This window comes from Odontesthes bonariensis, chromosome 14, assembly GCF_027942865.1.
Source record: "Odontesthes bonariensis isolate fOdoBon6 chromosome 14, fOdoBon6.hap1, whole genome shotgun sequence".
NCBI lineage: Eukaryota > Metazoa > Chordata > Actinopteri > Atheriniformes > Atherinopsidae > Odontesthes > Odontesthes bonariensis.
Window position 1 is genome coordinate 16,835,346 of NC_134519.1, and position 26,145 is coordinate 16,861,490.

Here is a 26,145-nt window from a genome sequence, read left to right on the forward strand (position 1 = left end):
ATTTCACTTGGCCTACCACTTCGTGGCTGACTTGCTGTCGTTCCCAGTCGCTTCCACTTTGACATAAAACCACTGACAGTTGATTGTGGAATATTTAGTTGCGAGAAAATTTCACGACTGGACTTGTTGAACACGTGGCATCCTATCACGGTACCACGCTAGAATTCACGGAGCGACCCATTCTTTCACAAATGTTTGTAGAAGCAGTTTGCATGCCTAGGGTGCTTGAATTTATTGACCTGTGGCCATGGAAGTGAACACTTGAATTTAATTATTTGGAAATGTGAGCGAATACTTTGGGAAATATAGTGTGTGTGTTTATATATAGATATGTGTGTGTGTGCATATACGTATATATATATATACTGTATATTGAAATATTGCCCGAGTTGAGTCCTATCAAATTAGGTTAGCCCAACCGATTCTCATGTCTTACTCTCCACATACTGAAGATTGGTTAGGATTTCAGGGTTTCCCAAATAGTTTGCTTTACTTACTGCTGCAGAGCTTGTAACATGCACCTATAGAGCAGATTCCTGTGCACTGATAACAAACATAAAGAGCTCTGAGCCAAGTGTCAGTATGTCACAAAATAGAAATGAGAATATGTTGTTTAGCTAGTATCAAAATAGGCTTTGGACCTGTATGTATCAACTCTATTGAAGATCAGTTTACCATTCATTTCAGATTTCTAGACGTATGACAGTGACAGTTTTGTTGTCTTGTTTGACAGGTTGAAAAACTCAAGAATTAAGTGCTCGATTGTGAAGAGCTTTTTTTAAAAAAAAAAAAAAAAAAACACTGTGTAACAGCAGTGTTAAGTTCAGTCATTTTATTGTCCCTGATGGGAAACTTAGTTTGTAGAGAGGTCCTCAAGAAAAAAACATTACAACAATAAAGTATATAAACTCCACTCACATCAAACAGCACACAAAACATGACTTGCCAATAACATTGCCAAAAGAACCAACTGCAATGGAATGAAAACAATACGCAAAGATTCATATTCAAATAAATATTTTTTTTTTCAACTGTTGTCTCAACATTCAACTAGAAGAAATTAAGCTGTCACTCAAACTATTTTTTTCAGATAAGGACAAATATTTCTCTTTTTGAAGAGTTTACTTTGTAGTATGAACTTCTAGATTTGTTATGAGAAAAGGTATGTGTCGTGAAGTTACTAAGGACATATACATTATTGAGATATTAAAGTCATGTCTTCCTTTTAGCTCAGATATGTCCACATCCGGTCCTTGAGGGCCGCTGTCCTGCAGGTTTTACACGTTTCTGTCAGTGAGGGTGGGTGAGAAGGACACGGATGCGGATATTGAAAAAAGCAAACTTGATTTATTTCACTGAAACAAAGTACCAACAGAAAGCGCGGCTGAGCCGGATTCAAAAACCTAAACTGTGGAAAAATATTTAACAAAACAAAACACTTGGCATTGCATGGAAAAAAACACTTAACTGGGTCGTGGCATGGCATGGAGCGTGTTGACGGGGAAGGATCTCACAAAACAATGAGGGAACTTGGAAACTAAATGCTGTGGAGGGTGATTAGGGATAGAGTGCAGCTGATTGGGAAAACTAAGAACTAAACTAAGACATGACTAAAACGTGATCTAAAAACCAAACATGACCTAAAACATAGTCCCACGACAGTTTCCTTGTTTCAGCACACCTGATTCAGAGCAGAATTGTGCAGAACTTAACAATCCTTTGAAGGGATCTATTTAATCTGAATCAGGTGTGTTGAAGCAGAGAAACATCTAAAACCCGCAGGACTGCAACCCTAGAGGACCGATTTTGGACATCCCTGTTTTTTGCTATTTTTAACTTTTTGCAAATACTTTCTATACCCATACTGCAGTATTTACTTATTGTGTCTCACCCACATGAATCTATCTTTCATTCAGGTATCCCGTGTCCTATAATCGTGGCTTGGGCCATTGCAAAGCTGTATTATGAAAATGAACAGTGAGTATTTCAATTTAGGGTAATTTCTTTCTTGAGTGTTTGCTTCACTTCATTGTCCCTTTCTTTCTTTTTTTCTGTCAACAGATGTTGGTTTGGTATAGAGCCTGGGAAATATGTGGACTATATTTACCAAGGACCAGTTATTCTTGTGCTCTTGGTGAGCAACACTTTTATTTTCTTCTTAGCCTGTACCACGCATGTATCACCAGCATAAGAGTCATCACTAATAGTTACTTGTTGGCTTAAACTGATTTAAAGAAGCCCCCAAACTTAATGTTATACTAAAAGTCTAACATTGTTATACTAGCCTTTTTGGCAAGTGAAATGGATCTTTATGATAGTTTGTTTTTAAAACACGAGTCTCCTGAAAATAGCAAATTGTTTTTATAGAAATGTATCAGCCCTAATGGTTTTGTAAAAGCCTTCACAAGCATGTAGTACACTGACCACTCCTGACGTGCGTGTCCTTTCATACTTTCTTTGAGTTGTCCTCTTCTCCCCCTGGGTCAGCACTCGCTGAGCTGTCTCTTCACACCAGATAATTGTTTTCTGTGTTCTTCAAACGAAGTCATTACCACAAGGTTAAACTGATTGCTGTTTGTCTTTTTTTTTCTAGATCAACTTTGTTTTCCTCTTCAACATAGTAAGAATTCTTATGACCAAGCTAAGGGCCTCAACCACATCTGAAACAATACAATACAGGTAAGTTAGTTTTGTGTGTACTTGTGTTGAACGTCATGGTTTTTTCCTTCTATTTGTTTCTTTCAAAGAGAACATGGAGTGTGTTTTAGTGCCATAAATAATAAATTGAGCTGTAAAGGGAAATTTACAAACAGTGTCAGGTCTAATTTCATACAATTCATTGAATTTATATTTGCCATCTGTGTAAAGATATTTTAAAATAAATGGATTTAATGTTATTGATATCACAATTAAATCAGAGCCACGTCTGTTTGGATTCCATATCGGTCACAATTCAGATATATGTTCATTTTTCTGTCACTTCCAGACATAGTAGTCCAGTTATTTTATGGATTTTAAAAGAATAAATCACATAAATTAAACCTGTTTCTGTGATGTATCTTACCAGAATGCCAATGCAATGGGCAGTGATCTTAATTAAAAAAAGGACTGTAAACGATACTCATCACTTACAATACTTTGCTTGCTTTGTTCATTTATTAATTTTTTTGCAATATGTGTAGTATTTCTTGCATCATATTATAAATATTCAGATTAAACTTTATGGTAATTTCTAAGATAGTCTAATTTAAAATGTAAGTGAGGGCCCAGCAGCCTATATCGCCACCTATGGTAGGGTTTTTACTATTTCTACTTGAATTTCTCTCTCTTTCTCCATTAATTTCATGCTATTGGAGTTTATGGCATCTAGATCCATGTTGTGTTTTGAAATTTGGCACACTGACTGGAGATATTAGTCTGATACATTTTACCACTTTTATGACTGCACCTCGAGCATTCTAACACCAACTTTTTAAGTTTAAGTTAGATCAGTGTTTATGCACAAAACTCTTGACCCATGTTCCTGATTTTCACAAATGGGACACAATCCCTTGGATTAAACCTCATTGAAATAACGCTTTCTTGTCAATTTTCATCGCAAAATTTTTTCATGCCCCCCCCCTTCATCTACTCACCAGTATCCAAAAGTGTTCCTTCATCACAGCCAAAGTTGTTACATGAACTCCAAATGCATCCCAAAAAGGAATTATGATAGAAATAATAAACAAGATGTTTAAAAAGTTTTTCACAAGCCACACACTTTGTTCATCGTGTCCTAAAATTGGCACAGATAAGTCCTCACAAGATTCACAACAACAAACTACCCAAACACAAATGTGTGGCGTACTTCTATCCTGTCTTTACAACAAGTGGCACTGAGCAGTGTCAGATCAAGCCTCACAAAACTTACCAGATGGGTTTTGAACATTTCTCCCAATGGTAAAGCAACCAAATAAGCATAATGATGTTTTAGCCATAATTTTTTACAGACATGCTTTTAGCCCGATCAGATGAACTTGTCATGATGACTGTTCCCTGTTGAGCTTCTTGGGCCCTCTGTTTGCAATTCTTCGCAAATTTCCTGTGGAGAGGTTTTGAATTAGATGGGTCTGTCATACCTAAGTCTTGTATTTGAGGGAAATCAAGACAGTTAGAGTGCTTTTTGCAAGAGACTGTTTAATTCAGTCTCTGCATTAGCTGTTGGAAAGTAGTAAAAAATCCCTCATGTGTCTCTTTGTGTGTCAAGACTTGGCGAGTGAGCAATAGCAGTGTTCTTATGTGAGCTTGAGAGCTGTCTTCAGAATGTATGTTGTTTTGCATTTGCTGCATTTGTGGTGTTGACCTTTCAACACCTGCTGTTTGTATGTTAAGTCTGTTTGTCGTTTTTTTGGTTTGTTTTTTTCTAACCTGATCAGGTTATTTGAAGAATACATAAAGCATCACAGTTCAGACTTTGTTAATTAGGCTTTTCAAGTAGGTGTTAGCTTGATGTTATCTGTTCCTTTAAAATCCATGAATATATGTTCATGTATATAAGAATTGTTTACTGTCATCTATTGATTGTTGCCCTGTCACAGCACACATTCAAAGTTCCAATATTATTTTAAATGGTTTTATTTTATTGTTGCTTATATTATTGCCCTTGCAGTGACTTTCTTGCAAGCTCAACAGAAAGCATTTTCCAGTTAAAGAATTAACCATTTATCCTGTGCAAGAGAGCTGTGTAACTTTCAGCTAAAATAAGATCAATGTAGTGATATTTACATGTGCACATGACATAACTAAAGCTTTATTGATAATATATTTACATTTATTACATATTTACATTCATTCTTGGCTGGCAAGTGAAACATTTAGAAATGCATTAAACTCACAAATCATCCAACCGTAACTCCATACTTGTCAATGACTTTCGACTAGTTCATGAGGAATTGGCACTAATCAAAACTAATTAGAAATCTGGAGTCCCCTTAATAGAAAGTGGTCCTTTCCTGCAAATCAGACATCATCTGAAATAAGGCAGTAATGCATTATGATAATGCAGATGTGGGTTTAGTTTTTTTCTTTTTAACAGTCTGTCACACAGTAAGACACAGAGGCAGCCATTTCCAGCATCAGCTTGGATGACATTCAAGTTTCTATTTTTGTAATTGTAGAAATGAGGTTGCTGATGTTCTTTCCCTATCTTCACAGAAAAGCTGTGAAAGCCACACTAGTCTTGCTACCTTTGCTGGGCATCACCTACATGCTGTTCTTTGTAAATCCAGGGGAGGATGACATCTCTCAAATTGTTTTCATATATTTCAACTCTTTACAGTCTTTTCAGGTAAGAAAAAGAATAATAATGCAGTGCAGTGGTGGCCCACAATTAGAAACCCACACACAATGTGCAAAATTAGCATGTGAATAAATCTGAGTGTAGTATTGTGAAGTTGTTTCATGCCTTTAAGCAGGTTTTGAGCCTTCCTGTGGGAGGATAATTAGAGATAGCATCCTGGCTTTGCTGACACACGCTACGTCCCTCCTGCCTTATGTTCAGTGCTCTCAGCTGTCAGGATTACCAGGGTTATGTGAGCATGATTTTTGCTCTGTGGCTTTTTTTTTTTTTTTGTATCTTCCCATCCTCTGCAGTTAAATGTAAGACTGAGTGGGAGGACAATGGGGGAATTTAAACTGAAGAAACGTAAGAGTTGTTTGCCATGACAAAATTTGCTCCTCAAATACAATGCATAATTTCTCTTTTCTTATTCTTAATGACTGTGCCATCAGAATTAGATGTGTAATTAAATCAGTATTACATGACACAGCCTTATATTCTGCTTCTAAAAGTGATGCGTTTTATTCCGCAGGGATTCTTTGTGTCGGTGTTTTACTGCTTTCTCAATGGAGAGGTGAGTCACTGAAGTTTGGCAAAAGACTGTCTGTTATGTGTTTTTTGATTTATCATTTTAATAAAATCGTAAATGGAGGTCTTTCACTGGTTTGATTGTCTTTTACAAATGTAACACGTAATTAAAAGTTTGCTATACTCTACCAGACTGCATCAACTTTAACTAACATGAATGCATGAAGATGTTTTTGTTCTGTCATTGAAATTGTGGCACAATGGTGCCTAAATATGATAGAAAACCTTCCCTAACTGCTGTCATTTTCCTCATGATTAAAACAAAAGCTAATCACCAGAATGTCACCAGCTGTTTGATAGTCATTAAAGCCAAGATGAGGATTACATATTTCAAGCTAATTGTGAAAAATAATGGACCCTCTTGCTGCTCTCCCTCTTGTGGATGGAGTTTCTGATTTTAAATGAGGAATAACTTGAAAATCGCTTCTTGCAATTTAAGACTTCACGTCAAGGGTTGAGCATGACTTTTTCACCACCACCATTCAAAGCTTTTCTTTCATGTTTAAGAATAATTGAATACTATGTAATCTATTTATTTTTGTAATGGGTAGAAGTACGGTTGAAGGCTCAAGAAGGCTTCTTAACGAAATAATAAGACAGGTCAATTTCACCATTGATGCACTTATTCACAAGAGGGATCTTGCACTTCTACCCAATACGGTCACAGAGGAGGTCTACAGCTTTGTTTAAAAAAAAAAAAAAAAGTGTTTTGTAACACAAGAAGGGCAAATAATGCCAAAAGTAGAAATTTCAAACCCTACAGCAAAGAGCCTATGCTTCCTGGAACATCAGACAAGGACATGACACCACAGACATGGAAATTCAAGACCATTGGGTGAAGAACTTTTCAGATAGGTACCTCATCCAACCAGAAAAGGATGTTAGTCAAATGAATCAAGGCTCTGAAGAGGGATCATACAAACAAATATAAGAAAGTAACAGATTACCCTCAAGACCTGGAAAAGGACAAAGTCATTGACCGCTCTTTCTACCACAGACTTTATCCTGGGGACGCCACACCGTGCATCTATGGACTTCCCAAGATAGAACAAGGAGGGAGTCCCACCCAGACCCATTATCAGCAGCATTTACTCACCTCACCTCTAACATTGCCAAACACCTTGCCCCCATCTTAGTACCCCTGGTAGGAAACACATTGAATCATATACAGAACTCCACACACTTTGAAGAAGATCCAACATCTGAAACTTCTCCAAGTGAAACTATTGTGTCCTTTGATGTGACCTCACTTTTTACCTGCATACCAATTTCAGCAGCAGTTGAGACTTTCAGGAAACGGCTTCAGCAAGATGACTCACTCACCAACAGAACCAACTTCCCTCCTGATCAGATCTGTGTCCTATTGAACCTTTGCCTCTACCTATTTCAATGATTGTTTCTACAGACAGAAGCACAGCTGTACCATGGGATCTCCTGTGTCCCCCACTGTGGTTAACCTTTAAATGGAGGAAGTAGAAAGCAAAGCACTTAGCTCATACAAAGGAACAACACCAAGCCACTGGTTCAGATATGTGTAAGACACCTGGGTCTAGATCAAAACTCAAGATGTGGAGGTCTTTCATGGAGCACATCAACTCAGTGGACAGCAACATCAAGTTCAACAAGGGAGAAGGCAAAAGACAAGCTGCCTTTTTTGGACTGTGATGTGTACATTGAAGAGGATGGAAGTCTTAACACTGAGGTTTACAGGAAACCCACACACACTGACCAGTACCTGCTTTTCAACTCATCCACTAGAACACAAACTGGCTGCCATCAGAACTCTAAATCTCCGGGCTGAGAGTGTACCTGCTAAGGCAGAGGGAAAACAAAAGGAACATGAGCACTCCAAGAGAGCTCTTCAAACCTGTGGTTATCCCAACTGGGCCTTTGTCAAATCAGCAAAGACAACTTGACCAAACCACACTGTTAGAGATTCTAAGAACAACAGCCGCAAACCTACTGTAATTCCATATGTGGCAGGAGTCTCAGAGAAACCTAGAAGGATCTTCTCCAAACATGACATTCCAGTGCACCTCAAACCAAAGAACACCCTCAGACAAAGTTTGGTTCACAAAAAGAACAAAACACCCAAACAAAAACTGAGTGGTGTTGTGTATGCAGTGCAGTACAGCGACCTGTATATAGGGGAGACCAAACAAGAGCTCCACACGTGCATGACACAACATAGGAGAGCCACCTCTTCAGAGGTCCGTTTCACGAAGCAGGTTTAGTGAAAACTCTGAGTTGATTAACCCTGAAATGAGGGAAACCCTGAGAGTTCCGTTTCACAAAGGGAGGTAACTCAACCCCGAGAAAGAGGGGTAACTCTAGCCTGTTTCACAAAGAGAGGTAACCTAACCTTTTGGTCAGTTACCGGAGTAACAGACTCTCTGAACCTAACCTGGTCGGGACCAGGTTTTCCTCAAGAAACCTCGAGTTTCTCTCTGTCTCCGCCCTCTTTCAGCCACACGCCATTTGATTTCCTCATTCATTCAGTCAGCAGAGCGAATTCTTCTACTTCTAGAAGTCCATTAGGCACAGTAGAAGATTACTTTTTTCACGAACATGGCATGTCCTTTTGACAACGATCCTGTGGATGAAGGCGCAGCATTATTGTGCGGAGAATTAAATATTCGTCGGAGATGGTTATCAGACCGCGCATAGATTTTTGCATTTACAGACAATTATCTTTTTGAGCGGCACCATCAGAATTTTGTTGGGACAAAAGAAAAAAAAGACATAAAAGACAAATAAATATTTGTATGACTAGGCTTAAAAAAGACATATATAGGCCTATTATATTTTATAAAGGCACTTGTGTCTTGGGGTGGATTCCCTTAGCCACTGGCCTTCCATAAGATGTGGCGGTGCTGGGCACCACCCGTTATACAGGCATCTGCCTTCTTTCTGTTGGCTCAGTAGAAGTCTGTGTTAGTTTAAATAGGCATAAGTATTTAACAGAACATGATATAGATGAGAAGACATAGTTTATGTGTGTGAAAACAGCATTATGTTGGGAATAAAATAACTGCACAGTCAAATAGCCACTTAATATTTATTTTACAGTGTAAAACATGATCAAAATAAGGTACCTCCATGCCGAGGTCTCATCCGTTTGAACAATGTTTTTATATTTCATCTTAAGCTGCTGCCAAGTGCGCTTCTCCCCCGCGAGATTGCACCTAAAGGAAATAAATGAATGGGTTACCATTCAAGCAGTTTTCCCAGTAATATTATTATGATCGCAAAGGACTACATTTAAACTTACGCTTTTGTAGCTGCAGCGGTGCACTTATTTCTAAAAACGTATTGAAACTCGCCGTATGAGCGCATTAAGATTTCCGATTCGAGGTTGGTGAAAAACGTAGCCCCTCCTCTTCCCCGTTGCCATGGTGACTCGTTGAATCGGGGCTCCATTGATGCTGGCTTTTTGAAGTTGTGGCGCACACGCAAAACTCAAGGTGAACCTACTCAGAGTTGATTAAACTCACTCAAATCAGCGTTTCTGGAACCGAAAACTCAGGGTTTTCTATCACAGAGTAGATCAACTCAGAGATCAGGAATAGACTGAGAGTTGGTTGAACCTGCTTTGTGAAACGGACCCCAGGTCAAGACTCAGCAAGACTACATCTCAAGGAAAAGGGACCCTCTTTTGAGGACAGTGACATACACATTCTGGACAGAGAAGACAGATGGTTTGAGGTGCTGTTTACACATACCCGGGTATTTTGATAAACGAAGACCTTTCCCTTCGTTTGTGCCTTTCGTTTATACACAAACGGAGTTTTTTCCTCCGAAAACAAAGCTAAAAAAAAACTCCGGCAAAAGTGGAGATTTTTTAAAAACTCCGTTTAGTGTTTGTGTGTAAACTGGTTGAAAGAGACAAAACGGAGTTTTAGGAATGGAATGAGGAGTTGTCGTCATAGTACAGAGCCCCGCCCCTATCCGCCATGTTGGCAGGATGCTATCGTGAAAACGCCATTCTCTCCGTCCATTGTTTATCTGGCAAGCATGGAGGTACTAGCAGCATTTCTGTTGTTGAGAGCTATACTCGCTTGTGTGATTTTGAAAATTACAGTCATACAATGTATTGAACAACAAAGACATTTTTCACGGCTTTAGCAGTTTTATAGTCCAGCGCAACGTGTAAAAGTAGCTCAGTCTCGCTATCAGTCCACACACATGGGCCTGGCGCCATATTTTCTTCTTGAAAAGGATCCGGAAGTTCTTCGTGTCTGATTGGCTTGTGTGGAATTCTCATTGTTCTAACACTGCCACCGTCAGGCTTGGCGTAATTTAACAGCTCTTGATAGCGTATTTATGCGGATCAATGTAGACGTGTTTTTTTTTAAAAACGGGGCTGTGTGCACCTAGTTTTTTTTGCAAACAAAGGTTAGAAAATATCCGTTTATCAAAATACCCGGGTATGTGTAAACAGCACCTGAGAGAGGAATCAGGGAAGCCATCTATGTTAAAATGGAAAAAACATCTTTTAACAGAAGAGGTGGTCTCAGATATCACCTTCCTAGCAACTACAATACAACTACAACTACAACCATTCACACCTTGGATCCTGTGACCAAACTTTCAGGCAGCTTGATAATTCATAGGTGATAATGACTCTAACGACATGCATATTGGTCAGGGGGTTTGGTGACATGTGAGTGTAGCGACCCTCTCTGCTTATATGCTGATACTCCCCACCATGTAGTTCAGAACCGAAGAAGCCTTTCGGATGAGAGGTGAAACGTCTTCAAGATCCAATAAGTAGTCCAGTTGCCCTTATTCAAGCTCTTATGACTGCAAAAAAATACCTACTGGTCTCCTCCTACTGGAAGATAATTTGTGCCAGGATGTGTATTAAGACTCTTTCCATGACAATCCTTCCCTCCTGTGGCAAAAACTAGGTAGCATGAGCAACAGGATGCAACACAGTTTAATATATTACATACAATGTCAGACAGTGGTAGCAATCCTTAAGAAACACAAACTGCTTCCCCTGTGTCTCTTCGTGAAACTAAACTTTAGCTGGAGCTTTCTGTAGCTTCTGGACAAATGTTAGAAATGAGGGTCAACACCATTCTTGTATCTTTTCATACATGAAGGTACTTCAAAGAGAAGGGATGTTCAGCATGAAACAGAAAAACACCTTTGATCTGTGATGGCTTACTGTCTTTATACTTTGATTTTTGAATGTATCAAACATACAAGATGTTGGATTGGATTGGTGCTTGCTTTGGTAACCAATTGCCAATCTACCTTGACAACCAGTCTCCCAATCTACTTTTAACGCTAACCACTAATCACAACAGGACATGCCTTGCACTTTCTTGTAGTCACTGATTCAATCTTACTTACACAGACTGTGTTTATTATTATTAGTATTATTATTATTATTATTATTATTATTATTACCGCTGTCTTCATCTTCCTTCTTCTGTCACTGCTATCAGTCCCTAGAACAATCTATATTATAAGAGGTTTGGAAATATGAATAGGGGCCTAATTTGCCTCACTAGGGACTTACTGTGAAAACACCAATGGGTCAAATGATATACATGGGGGGTAACCCAGAAAGAGTTTGTTAACCCTGAGATGAGGGAAACAATGAGTTTTCAGTTCCAGAAAGATAGGTAACCTAAACTCTGGGTCTGTTACTGTGGTAACTTAGTCTGTGAACATAACCTGCTCGCTGGTAGGTTCTAGCTCTGAGGTTATCCCCGTCTCCTCCTTCCTGCTGAGCTGTTACACATGGGCTGTCCGTTTCTCCGATATCCTGTTGATATTGAAGCGGAATTAATCCGCATAGCCTTGCGTCGGGAGAGAGTTCTTAGACCACGGATCGATATATTGTCATTGCCAGACGAATATTTAATTGAGCGGTACCGTTTTTTCGTCTCGCTCCATCAACTATCTCAACAACATTCTCCGGCCATACATTTGCAATGTCACACACCGCGGATGTGCTCCAAGTTCAGAGCAAATGATCTGCACTGCTCTCTGTTTTTTGTTTTTTTTTGGAAATGGCAGCCAAATAAAGACAGATCATTAATATTTCATTTCTTCTTTATTTCCTGCAAATACAAATGCGACAGTCAGTATTCGTAGGCCCATATTGTTCCATTAATCAACATATTTCACCTGTGACCATGCACCCACCTGCAGTGGTGTGCACAGACTTTTTGAAGGGCAGGGGCGGAAAGAAAAAAAAAAGGACACATATAGTGCGCCCTCACCACTGTAGAGGGCACTTTAGACACGTTTTATATGTTATACAAATGGCACGTTATATAGCCTCAAGGCAAGGCAAGGCATCTTTATTTATACAGCGCATTTCATACCACAGGCAACTCAAAGACAAGGCATTTAAAAGAACAGAAAAACACAGTTAAAAGCAATCAAAGAAGAGGGGAAAAAGAAAGATATAAACTCAACCATAAGCGCACCGAAAGAGAAATGTTTTTAACCTGGATTTAAAAGTGCTTACAGTTGGGGCTGATTTCAGTTCTGCTGGTAGTTTGTTCCAGTTGTGTGCAGCATAACAGCTAAAAGCTGCTTCACCTTAAAACAGACTTAACTAGACCGACTGTTCAGGTTAGTTTACTGTTAGCCTCCATGAGAACTGTGTGGATTTTAACGTTGGACTATGAAGACCACAGCGACATGGATGTATGAAGGAAATAAATCCCTATAGGGGGTCAATTGTTCTAGAATGCGCTGCTGAGGGTGGCAGCACGTTGGAGTAGCTCTGTACCTCACATTGAGATTTTTCTTTTTTTCTAAATTTCATTCCGGTTATTTCTTGGAAGAAATTGCATTTTTTGGACAACTGTTCCTTCCTGCCTTGGATGCTGTGCAGCTGGATTAATTTTTCCCAATACTTTTGTATATTTTACTCTTTTGTCATGATGCATAACCATAGCAACAAGGTGGTTTACAACAGGGAGCAGCTGAATAACATTGGAAAAGCAGAAATAATTCGACAACTGAAGCCAGAAATCCCACTGGAATTGAAAAGGAGGCGTTGTGGATGCAGAGCAGGAGCAAAGAGGAGAGAAAGAAAGAAGAAGTTCAAACCATCTCTGCCATCCTGCATCATGGGAAATGTAAGATCGTTAGCTAACAAGTTGGATGAACTTTTAGCCTTGACAAGGACTCAGCAAGAATATCGGGAATGTAGCATTATGTGTTTTACTGAGACATGGCTACAGGATCATATACCCGACTCCAGCGTCTCTCTGCCGGGCTTCCTGACTGTACGAGCAGATCGAGATTTAAAGAGTAGCAGGAAAAGGAAAGGGGGTGGATTGGCAGTGCTTGTCAACAACAGATGGTGTCACCCAGGACATGTTACTGTGAAGAGTCGTCTCTGTAGTCCTGACATTGAACTATTGGCAGTAAGTTTTCGTCCATAATATTTGCCAAGAGAGTTCACCAGTGTTGTTTTGGTGGCTGTTTACATTCCACCCTCAGCTGTTGCCGACACTGCATGTGATGTCATCAGTTCCGTTGTTGCTAAGATACAGACTCAACACCCCAATTCTTTTGTGGCAATATCTGGTGATTTTAATCATGCCTCACTCTCTGCTACACTGCCAACTTTTCAACAGTTTGTCAGCTGCTCCACCAGAGAAAACAAGACATTGGATTTGTTTTACACAAATGTCAAGGATTCATACATTTCCAAATCAAGACCTCCCCTGGGAAAATCAGATCACAACCTTGTTTTTCTCTGTTCAGCATATAAACCCCTTGTCCAGAGACTACCTGTCACAAAAAGGACTGTTAGAAAGTGGTCAGAGGAAGCTGAAGAAGCCTTACAGGGTTGTTTTGATGCAACCGATTGGATTTCTCTTTGTAAGCCACATGGAGAGGACATTAATGCCATGACTGAGTGTGTGACTGACTATATAAACTTCTGTGTGGACAACACCATCCCCACCAGAACAGTGAGATGCTTCCCTAATAACAAACCCTGGATCACCAGTGAGCTAAAGGAACTATTGAACAGGAAAAAAAGAGCCTTTAGGGAGCGAGACAGGGAGTTACTGAGGAGTATACAGAAGCAGCTCAAAGTCAAGATCAGAGAGAGCAAGGAGGTGTATAGAAAGAAGCTTGAGAGTAAACTGCAGAGGAACAATATCAGAGATGTGTGGTCAGGAATGAAGAAGATCACAGGCCTCAAGCAGTGGGAGGATCGGATGGATGGATGTCTGGACAGAGCAAATGAGCTGAACACATTCTTCAATAGGTTCAGTTCAGGAACAAGCTCACCATCCTCCCATCCTGTTCCCAGCCAAAGAGACATCCCACCCTCCTCTGACCCACAGCTTTCCTGTAACATCTCCACCTCCACCTCAGTCATGGATTCTTCTGCTTCCACTAGTTTGTCTTCAACCCAATCAGGAGATGCTGCTGTCCCCTTTGCCTCCCCCTCCCACTTTTCTGTTTCTAGAAGTCAGGTGAAGAGGCAGTTGGAAAGACTGAACCGGAACAAGGCTGCAGGTCCAGATGGTGTCAGCCCCCGAGTCCTGAAGGCCTGTGCAGAGCAGCTCTGTGGGATTCTGCAACACCTTTTCAACCTTAGCTTGACCCAAGAGAAGGTACCACTGTTGTGGAAGACATCCTGTCTGGTTCCGGTACCAAAGAAAACTCACCCTTCAGATATCAATGACTACAGACCTGTTGCACTGACATCCCACATCATGAAGGTCCTGGAGAGACTCCTGTTGACCCACCTGTGTAAGCAAACCAGCACATATCAGGACCCCCTGCAGTTTGCTTATCGCCATGGAGTTGGAGTTGAAGACGCTATCATACACCTGCTTCAACAAACCCACTGTCATCTGGATAAAGCAGGCAGCACTGTGAGGATCATGTTCTTTGATTTCTCCAGTGCATTTAACACAATCCAGCCTGATCTGCTTAGTCTGAAACTCCAGAAGACTCAGGTGGAGGCCTCAACAATCACCTGGATTAATGACTACCTGACAAACAGACCACAGTTTGTCAGACTGAAGAATTGTGTGTCTAACCAGGTGATCAGCAGCACAGGAGCACCACAGGGGACTGTACTCTCACCATTCCTTTTCACTCTGTACACTTCAGACTTCCAGTACAAGTCAGACTCCTGTCATCTACAGAAATATTCAGATGACTCTGCAGTAGTCGGGTGTATCAGAGATGGACAAGAAGCTGAGTACAGAGAGCTGGTGGACCGCTTTGTGGCATGGTGTGGGAACAATCATCTCATCTTGAATGTTAACAAAACAAAGGAGATGATTGTAGATTTCAGGAGAAACAGGGTCAGATCAAACCCTGTTTCCATCATGGGAGAAGAAGTGGAGGTGGTTGAGGAATATAAATACCTTGGTGTTCATGTGGACAACAGACTGGACTGGAGACACAACAGTGAAGCAATCTACAAGAAAGGACAGAGCAGACTGTACTTCTTGAGGAAGCTAAGGTCCTTCAAGGTTTGCAACAAGATGTTGCAGATCTTCTACAAGTCTGTTGTTGAGAGCGTCATTTCCTCTTGCGTCATCTGTTGGGGCAGCAGCATCAGAACCAGGGACCTAAAAAGACTCAACAACCTGATAAGGAAGGCTGGTTCTGTTCTGGGGACGACTGTGGAACCTCTGGAGACAATAATGCAAAGAAGGATTTTGCATAAAATCAAGAGAATTATGGACAACCCTGAACATCCTCTCCATGAGACTGTTATCAGAAAACAGAGTCTCTTCAGTCAAAGGCTTCTTCAGTTTGGATGCAAAACGGACCGCTACAGGAAATCTTTCCTGCCCACAGCCATCAGCATCTATAATAACTCTTTGATTTAATTGAGCTACATCAACATTTAATTTCCCTCTGGGATAAATAAAGTATTTTTGAATTGAATTTGAATTGAATTAAGTAAATCCCATTTCCTGTATTCTAGTGCGTTTTAACACCATATCAGCTCCAGATAATCCAAACTGGTTCTGTGAGATATAGTTCTGGCTCAATATAGATAAACAAATGGCCCAACATAAAAGTCATTGCAACAGTAATGTGTCATAGTATTTCTTGGTCCTAATAGTCTTCTGGAGTTTAATGTATTTTCTTCACCCAAGAGGGCTCTGCGATAAAAATCACACAGGAAACAATACACATTTAAACTATTTATTTGACAACGCAAAAGAAACAAACTATGATGAACGACGACGACTAGTCTCAAAGTGTTTGTGCTCATATGTGGAAAGTAGAACTACAGTAAAATAGGACATTTTAACATTTGGCTACCAAGAGGGCAGTTTAGCATACGTTTTGGCTCCCAAGAAAGCACTTGAGGGCATTTTAACACATGTTTTGGCTCCCAAGAGGGCACTCTAGCATGCGTTTTGGCTATCGAGAGGGCACTTTAGCACGCGTTTTGGCTTCCAAGAGGGCACTTTAGCATACGTTTTGGCTTCCAAGAGGGCACTTTAGCACGCGTTTTGGCTTCCAAGAGGGCACTTTAGCATACGTTTTGGCTTCCAAGAGGGCACTTTAGCACGCGTTTTGGCTTCCAAGAGGGCACTTCAGCACACGTTTTGGCTTCCAAGAGGGCACTTTAGCACGCGTTTTGGCTTCCAAGAGGGCACTTTAGCACGCGTTTTGGCTTCCAAGAGGGCACTTTAGCACACGTTTTGGCTTCCAAGAGGGCACTTTAGCATACATTTCGGCTTCCAAGAGGGCACTTTAGCACACGTTTTTCAACAATTGGGTGACTGCCCCCCCCTGTGCACGCCACTGCCCACCTGTAATTTATGTTCCAATATTTCTATTTCCAGATCATCTTTCCTGATCTGTCGCTCCAAATAAACCATTTCCTGGTCTGTTTTTGCCATCTTTTTTATTAGATGGATTCTGTACAAGTCCTTCACTGGTAACTGTCAGAGGTGGAAAGAGTACTGAAAAATTGTAATTAAGTAAAAGTATCTTTACTTTGCCTAAATTCTACTCAGAGTAAAAGTAAAATTACCCATCTCAAAATTTACTTGAGTAAAAGTACAAAATTACTTCATTTAAAATGTAATTTGAGTAAAAGTTACTTAAATACTTTCAGTTTCTTAATGCAAAAAAGGATGAGTCATGAATCAAATTCAGTACAAGTTGTTTTAATCTATTTCGAGGTGTATTAAAGTGCACATCCACACTTGCAAAAGATCAACTGGGCTCAGGAACATACTTCCTCACAAGGACAGTCACAACTTGTACCATAATTATGGACAACCCTGAACATCCTCTCCATGAGACTGTTATCGGAAAACAGAGTCTCTTCAGTCAAAGGCTTCTTCAGTTTAGATGCAAAACGGACCGCTACAGGAAATCTTTCCTGCCCACAGCCATCAGCATCTATAATAACTCCTTGATTTAATTGAGTTACATCAACATTTAATTTCCCTCTGGGATAAATAAAGTATTTTTTTTCAGTCCTATTGTCCAATGGACAACACTATGATAAGAATAAAGAAATTTAAACTACAATCAAAGTATTAAAAAAACTAAATGCACACAAAATTAAGTGCCCACACGATACCACAAATCAAACTAAAATGCCACAGGATCCCACTATACAAAATACAGTGCCCACAGGATCCCACAAATCTGCCCATAATCTACAACTTTAGACCAGAAAAGCTCTTGTTCAATTTCAGCAGCAGCTGATTTTCGAAGTTTTTTGCTGTAAGTCTTGCTCTCTTTGCTGTGAAGAGCAACCCGGCTGAACTAAAAAGCCTCTCACAGGCAGCTGAGGCTGGAAGGCCTGTGTTGAGTTTCAGAGACCGCCTCTTAATGTTTGGGAAGGAGTTCAGCAGGTCCATGCTCTCCGACACACAGGCAAGGTACCCCTCCAATTCCCCAGAAACCTCTGACCTGCGGGACTTCATTGTGGAATAACAATAAAAAATGTTTATGTTTTGATAAAATGCCGAGATCCAAATACTGACGTCGGAGCCCAGTCCACTGACTCAGTAGCCAACAACGCGCTGGGGCAGCCTTCAAAACGAAGCCCAAACGTAGCCCGTATTACATTACTGTTGATTGGCATTTAACAACATAATACATACCTTTGACGAAGTGGTCACCGCAGACACGAGCATTTGCAGATTCAGCCCCTGTAAACGTAGGTTAACTATCCACTTTTTGCGGCGTTGTTCTGTGAGTTTTTTCCATTTCTCACCTCTATGGGCGATTACCTTAGGTACTCGATAGTAACCCTTTCCCTTCTCTCGGTTAGACCGATTGCAACATCCAAAAACGGCACAAAACTGAGGCATTTTGGGCAAAAAAGTGGCAGACAAAACACAGTGTTTTCAATGGGACCCAGCTCCAGTTGCCCACCACTTAGGTTCGCGCGCTTAGAAAATACGGAAGTGACGTCAAGTGAAACCCAGCTATTGACTTTCAGTTCCGGGACAGCTGTTTAAATATCCGCCCGCATTTAATTTTTCACCATAAATATTTGTTTTACTCAGTAACGTGAGGGGTTTCAAATGTAGCGAAGTAAAAGTACTTGGGTCAAAATGTACTCGAGTAAAAGTAAAAATTACACATTTCAAAAACTACTCAGAAAATTACAAATTACTCATAAAAAGTACTCAATTACAGTAACGTGAGTAAATGTAATTCGTTACTTTCCACCCCTGGTTACTGTACACATAAGGATGACACTAAATTCTACAATTCATGCGACATTAACCTGGTATAATTACTGAACATCTCACCGTGTTAATATGTGCTGCAGAGGCTCCCGGTAATGGCCAGACACACTGTTAAAGGAACAGTTCACTATTTAAGACCTTGAGTCCCAGTTCCAGCTTGTTTATCAAGAATAAGAAATGAGGAGACCATTTTCACAACAATAGCTAATTTCTATCCATTTTGGCTGTTTTCGCTGGTCCATCCTGCTGCTACAGACAGGGTTCCATTGGGCACTCTGTTCAATGTCCTTAAAACAATACTAATGTTAATTTTAAAGAAAAGGTCAGTGGTATAAAAAAAAAAAATGTCGGCGCATTTTATTGTTTTCCATCCGTGTAATCCGTGTTCTTTGCTGTTCAGGAACTATTTTTCATGCTAAATCACGACGCACGTAAACATCCGCTCTATAGTTGAGTCTGAGGCTCTAGCCCTGGCGCAGTGATCTGACAGTGAAAGTGAAAGTGAAAAGTCTTCCAAACGGAATACAATTGGATTACAAAATGCTAAATAAAGCAAGAAATAACTTTTATTTCGCTACGCAATTTTTTTTGGGAAACACAGGAACATCCACGAACCACCCGGTGAGTTGACCTTTTCTTTAAAATTAACATTAGTATTGTTTTAAGGACATTGAACAGAGTGCCCAATGGAACCCTGTCTGTAGCAGCAGGATGGACCAGCGAAAACAGCCAAAATGGATAGAAATAAGCTATTGTTGTGAAAATGGTCTCCTCATTTCTTATTCTTGATAAACAAGCTGGAACTGGGACTCAAGGTCTTAAATAGTGAACTGTTCCTTTAAAAAGGATAATAATGTGTATTCACATCACTTCAGTGTACATGTCAAACTCCAATGTCCATACAATGTAAAAATAAAAAAATGTGAATAGGAAGAGAACTATCAGTGGTCTCTGCCTTCTTTCTGCTGGTAGATTAACTCACCTGTTAATCTACTAAACTGGATACAGTTACTACTCGTTGAAATGGCCACTGAATGATACGTATGTAACTTTGTTTGATATTTCAAATATGATTACAACCAAATTGATTTGCAATCAAGTGTCTATGGGTAAAAGCAAATCATGCCCCACCTGTTTGAATTATGTTTTTAATATCTAATTTTAAGTTGCTGCCAAGTGCACTTTACGCCTGTGAGATTGCAACTAAATAACAAATAAAATTTCATTCAATACCTGAACATTACTGTTTTCACCTGTAATATTTTAAGACAGTGTTCTTAAATGATACATGAACACTGCATTAACTTACGCATTGAACCCGCTGAAGCTGTGTTGCTTTTCTTTCTAAAGATATGCTCTTACTCGCCATATGCTCGCACTAGTACTTCCAATTCCAGCGGGGTGAAGTATGTTGAGCATTTTTTTTGCTTTGGTCGCCATAGTGACTCGTAGTATCGGAGCTCCATTGATGATAGCTTTTTATTGTCGTGATGCTTAACTCAGGGTGAACTTACTCAGAGTTGATTGAACTAACGCAGATCAGCTGTTCTGCAACTGGATACTCAGAGTTTCCCATCTCAGAGTAAGTCAATTAAGTCCACGGTTTATTTATATATTCATATTTTAATCTATTTATTTATTTGTTGATCCAGTCTTCATCAAATTGGTGATAATCTTCATACACTGTAAAATTGTCATGTAGATTTGTTATTTTTGACTCATCCAATTTGGTAGCAAAGATACCAAACAGATCTTAATGTAGTATCTCAGCAAATGACTATATGAACACTGAACTTGTTTTATGGATGTTGTACCCCTCCTTTCACCACTCAGAGCTATGCTTTTAATATTATCGGGTCATGTGACATGCCGTCTGCCTTTAACAGCTGTTAAATGTCTCACATCTGTTTGTTAAATCCATGCAAAAACCAAGCTGCAAAGATTTATTACTCAGAATCAAATGTCATTCAAGTGTCCTTGTTAGAGCTCCATATTGGATCTCATATTTAGTTAGAGTAAGCTTCTCAAAATGTCGTACAACTCCATCAACAAACAAAATTTTGAAAAACATTTATTTTTTGCAACTCTGCTTATGTATTCATTATACATTGGTTTTTGTCTGCATAATTCCAGGTTCGTTCTGCCGTCAGGAAACGTTGGCATCGGTGGCAGGACAACCATGCTCTTCGAGTGAGAGTGGCTCGAGTCATGTCCATCCCCACATCTCCCACCAGGATTAGCTTTCACAGTATCAAACAGACCACAGCTGTGTGAGCTGGGGAACAAACACATTATCACCAATGATATGCTCTTAGACCCAAATGGACAAGCTTCATCTTCTTTTCCATGACAGACAATGAGATGAGTTACAAAACAGACCGATTCATCCTCTCCATCAAAAGTGTGCCTGCGTGTTCAGGACATTTCTCTTGACTGGCTACATTTCAACTGAACAAAATAAATTTATCTTAGGCTATTAATTTTGTAATAATGCATAATACATGAGGAATGAGTTTCTCTGAAGATTTGAGTAATTAGAAACAGAAACATGGTATTGTAATCTTACCAAAACAAGTCTTACTGTGTTCTTATCACTGTCATCATGCTGCTTAGTGCTTATTAATGGAACACTTTAATCCCCACAGGATTAACAGCTCATGCGCTATAGGCACGCTGCTTGGTTGTTAATTTGAAGGAAGGCATCCACTAATACTTGAAATTTGATTGACCATGATGTATTCATGTGTCTACTACAGTCACCATTAATTTCATTCCTCGAGTTATTTATTTATTTATTTTTTTCCATGTACAACAAACAGTTTTTTGGGAGGAATGAGATTTACCTGAATAAAAAACTCTCACTGAATCAAAAGGCCCTTGCTCTTGTCATTAAAAAGGGGCATAGAAATTATTAGTATTTATTGAACCATAAGAAATAAATTAAATGTTCTGGTCAGTCGGACCTATTGTTATTTGATACCAAACAGTCATATTCTGTAACTCTTTGATTTATTTATTTATTTTTATTCAACATGAATTATTTTTGGTCTTGTACCGTTTTAAACGTTTGTTTGAAAATGTATTCACAAGGTTTAACTTCCCCTCTCCTCCGGCTATTTGTTCCCACCACTATTTTTAACCCTCTCTTTGTGAGAACAAAAAGACAAGAGGGTGTCAAGAAAAAAAAATATTTGAACTCCCTTAGGCTACTGGATGAGCAGTCCTATGTTAAAGCTCTTTTCTGAACAAGTAAGTATAAGATTATATATATTGTTTTATGAAGTGAAAGTGATTCTTGTTCATTTATGTAATCTATGCATACACTAGCCTACATTAAGTGCTGAGCATGGATTTACCATGCATGCACAATGAAAGCAGATTAAATTTGTTTGGCTTTGTGAAATCCTTGTGGCTTTCTCATAATCAGTGTCACTGCAAAGCTTTCTGTCTCTAAAAAAGAGAAGCTTGATCGAGAGAACCAGTCATTCCCCTAAAGACTTGCTGTGGTCAGTTCATCATACTGTCTGTATGTAATGCCAGCTCTTACGTCTCCCCAAGGCTTATCAGACAACAGCAATTGGAAACAGCCACGTGTCTGCTTTGGCAACCTAAAAACAACGTATGTTTTTGCTGATAAAGTGGAGACAGAAAGTATTTATTCTGACATGGATGACAAACATCTATTAACTTGAATTATGTTGCAAGTTTAAGATTTTTATAATGCTGATGTTCGTTACCGTCGAACCACAATAATTACATATTCTTTTGTCTGTCATGTAAGATGTTATTATTCAGAATGTCATAAAAAAAATCTTTGAGAAGTATGCTCAGAATGTTTCTGTGAAGATTTAAGGAAACAAAATTTATGTTACTACTGTGGCTTTAAAGCATGATTAGCTGTTTTCACTGCCACTGTGTTCATTCGTTGCAGTGTAGGTGCTAAATAAACATATTTCCCAAATTATCAAACACATTTTGAAATGTATGATGCTGGTTTATTTTATTTATTTATTTATTTTTGCATTTATATTGGGTTTTAAAAAATTTAACGGAAAATACAGAATATTTTACAAATACAGAATACACATCTGCCATGTGTTCAATGGTATTGTATAGAATGTGGAATATATAGTCACTTCTTTATGTAAAATATGCTTTTCATATTTGTATTTTGTAAACTTTTGTTACATTTCAATGGGCATTTGATGTCAGTGTTCTGCTTGGCTGGACTGATGTTAGCTGGTGTATGAAATATTGATCACACAGAGTAATTTGATGTAAATATTTTACCTGCATCGCTGCAACATCCAAACTTGTGCAGCTGCAACATCGTACAACCTTTCATGACCTCATTATGTTCAACAAACTTAAAAGGACTATGTAACATTGTAGCTGTGAAATACGTTTGTACAGAAATATAAGAAATATTTATTTCAAACTCACCAAAGAGACAACCTGTGTTTACCAATATACAAAGTTTTTATTGTCTACATATTTTTTATCGCCACTGGACTTTGGCAATCAAATCTATTGACCTTATTTCGTACATCAGTTATTGTATATGAAGTGTATTCAATGCAGTTTGATGTAAGACTTGCTGATTTTAAGAAAATAAAACGTTTTATTGAACCACCCATGTTGCCTTAGAAACTAAACTAAATGCATTTTTTGTGAGAAGGAAGCTGTTGTCTCTATCAATTATGTATCATTGTGTCATTGATATACACTTGTACCTGTACATGTGAAAGGCCATTCATTTAAATTAAAATTATACTTTTGATTTTTTTTGTGTGTGTGTGGCTCTTTGTTTTAAAGGATGACTTTAGAGGGATTTGTTAATAAAAGTAATTGATTTGATGGCACTTATGATATATAATGACTGACTTTTCAGGAAAGCTGAGCGGTCGGTGATATTTGCCACAGTTTTCACGAATATCTGTCTAACTGGCTCAGATGCTTTTAATGTTTTCTTCATTGGTGTACAGCATGAAATAAATTTAACAGTCTTGTATTCGTGCATTCGAGCACACACTCTTATGATGGAGTCCAGCTTCACTGCCACTGTGGCATATGATTCCCTGACTTGTAATCATAGTTGATAAAGAAGCTATATAAAGTTAAATGATAGTAAATTAGTCATAGAAGGGAGAATGCCCTGAGAGGGTGTCTATTAGATGTAGTTTCATGGAACTCAGGCTGGACTGGAGTGAAATGGAGCAGAAACAACAGCCTTTGCCCAGAGCCCTCAGGACTGCATGCCTTACACATCCTCAAACACAGAGCCATGGTGAAGCCTAATAAAAGCTTGTTGTGTTAACTAATGCTTTTGATTGTTATTAGCAGTATTGAAAGGTCATCTTGTTGTGAATTATTTGTCACTAATTCCCGTGTCTAACAACATTTTACCAGTTATGAACTGAACTAAAACCATTTGAAAGGAACTTTAAAGTTACTCCGGAGCATAAAATACTGTTTTATTTATGATCTAGCTAAAATGGAAACCTTTAATCTGTTATTACTGATATCAACAAATAACTTAGTATTTTTACCTGGAAGCTTTTTTTCTTTGAGATAAGAGGCTTTTGAATGGCTCATTCATATGGCCTTCCTGCCAATTTTACTCATATCCATGGGATCTTTGTCCTTTTAAGGCTTCAGTTTGTCAAGTTGAGGTTTGAACACTATAAATGTTACTTAACTCTTCATAAAAAAAACTGGGGGTGTAAAAGACTGGGACTTATTTACAGTATATAGCGCCAAATCACAACAAATATCATCTCAAAGCACTTCAGTGATACAGTCCAGTTCAAGCCAATTAGAGTCCAATTTACAAGGCTGTAGGGCTTTAAAAAAATATTCCATTGCTGTTGTTGTGGGAGATGTAAGGTCTATATTTATAACTTGACTCATACAAGAAAATATAAGGATATCTTTTGAATAAGCCTCCTCATTGAGTTCTTCTATTTGACATAAGATGCTGAGATTTCCTTTTTTTTTACCGCCCTGAGCACTCTATGGGATTCTTGGATGTTTTAGCTTAGATTGACTTTAAAATCTAAGGGAGCACAAGGTCCATTTAACAGCTGCTCCCAGCTGTCAGTATTAATCTAATGACGTATGCCTTTGTAATCCCTGTAATGCAACTGAAGTTCAACACAAAATCATCAGAGCTCTCCTAATCAATTTCCAGTGCTGCCACATGTTTGTTTCTTCTATGTTTTTCTGTTTTAAAAATAGCATTATAACATTAGCAATGATTACATTGTATACTTTTCAGTTATGTGTAACATTTTATGTCACGTGTAGGAGGTGGCGAGGACGGAGGACCCAGGTGTAGACACAGCTTGAGAGCCAGGAGGTAAAATGAAAGGAAAACTATTTATTCTAAACAAAAGGCACGGGAAAGCCGGATAACCATTTCCAAAAAGAAAACCAAAAATACCAAAACAAAGATCATGATATTTTCCAGCTTAAAACTATGCAAAACTCTTAATTTCCTTTACAAAATTTTACTCTGATGGGAAACATTATAGTCATAAAGTCATTGTGCTTTTAAAAGATGGATATCATTTTGTTTTTATTGCTGTTGTCTATAAAAATAAAGCTAACAGTCAAATGAAGCGAAAGCGTAAAATACCAATTTACTATCTTCAGCCATTGACCAATTAATATGCATTGTGATTGCAGAATATATTAATCCAGTTATTCTAATTAACTGGATTAATATGAGCCGCCACCATGAGCTGTCACCTTACCGTGGTGGGGGGGTTTGCGTGCCCCAATGAGTCTGGGAGCTATGTTGTCTGGGGCAAACAGATCCTAGATGAGGGACCAGACAAAGAACAGCTCATAAAACCCTCATGATGAAGAAGATTTTTGGAGAACGTGCACCTTCGCCCGGACGGGGGGTGGGGCCCGGCGGCGAGCACCTGGTGGCCGGGTCTGTGCCCGTGGGGCTCAGTCGGGCACAGCCCGAAGAAATTACATGGGTCCCCCTTCTGACTGGCTCACCACCCGTGGGAGGGGCCATTGGGGTCGGGTGCAGTGTGAGCTGGGTGGCAGCCGAAGGCGGAGACCATGGCGGTCTGATCCTCGGCTACTGAAGCTGGCTCTTGGGACGTGGAACGTCACCTCTCTGCTGATGAAGGAGCCTGAGCTGGTGCGCGAGGCTGAGCGGTTCCGGCTAGATATAGTCGGACTCACCTCGACGCATGGCTTGGGCTCCGGAACCAGCCTCCTCGAGAGGGGTTGTACTCTCTTCCACTCTGGAGTTGCCCGCGGTGAGAGGCGTAGAGCAGGTGTGGCCACACTTATTGCCCCCCCGGCTGTGCGCCTGTACATTGGGGTTTACCCCGGTAGACGAGAGGGTAGCCTCCCTCCGCCTTAGGGTGGGGGGATGGGTCCTGACTGTTGTTTGTGCTTATGCACCGAACGGCAGTTCAGAGTACCCACCCTTTTTGGAGTCCCTGGAGGAGGCACTGGAGAGTGCTCCTCCGGGAGACTCCCTCGTCCTGCTGGGGGACTTCAATGCTCACGTGGGCAATGACAGTGAGA

The 26,145-nt window shown here is 39.6% G+C and overlaps 1 protein-coding gene across 1 annotated transcript in view; it reads left to right on the forward strand.

The window, feature by feature from the left end:
* crhr2 (corticotropin releasing hormone receptor 2) overlaps positions 1-23,336 on the forward strand; it is a 54,886-nt gene extending 31,550 nt beyond the window's left edge. The window contains exons 7-12 of the mRNA XM_075482254.1: positions 1,917-1,977; positions 2,062-2,134; positions 2,594-2,679; positions 5,194-5,326; positions 5,850-5,891; positions 20,725-23,336. Coding sequence (XP_075338369.1) covers positions 1,917-1,977; positions 2,062-2,134; positions 2,594-2,679; positions 5,194-5,326; positions 5,850-5,891; positions 20,725-20,865 — 536 coding nt within the window. The 3' untranslated portion in view covers positions 20,866-23,336. The remainder of the gene's footprint in view (positions 1-1,916; positions 1,978-2,061; positions 2,135-2,593; positions 2,680-5,193; positions 5,327-5,849; positions 5,892-20,724) is intronic.
* The last annotated feature ends 2,809 nt before the right edge of the window (positions 23,337-26,145 follow it).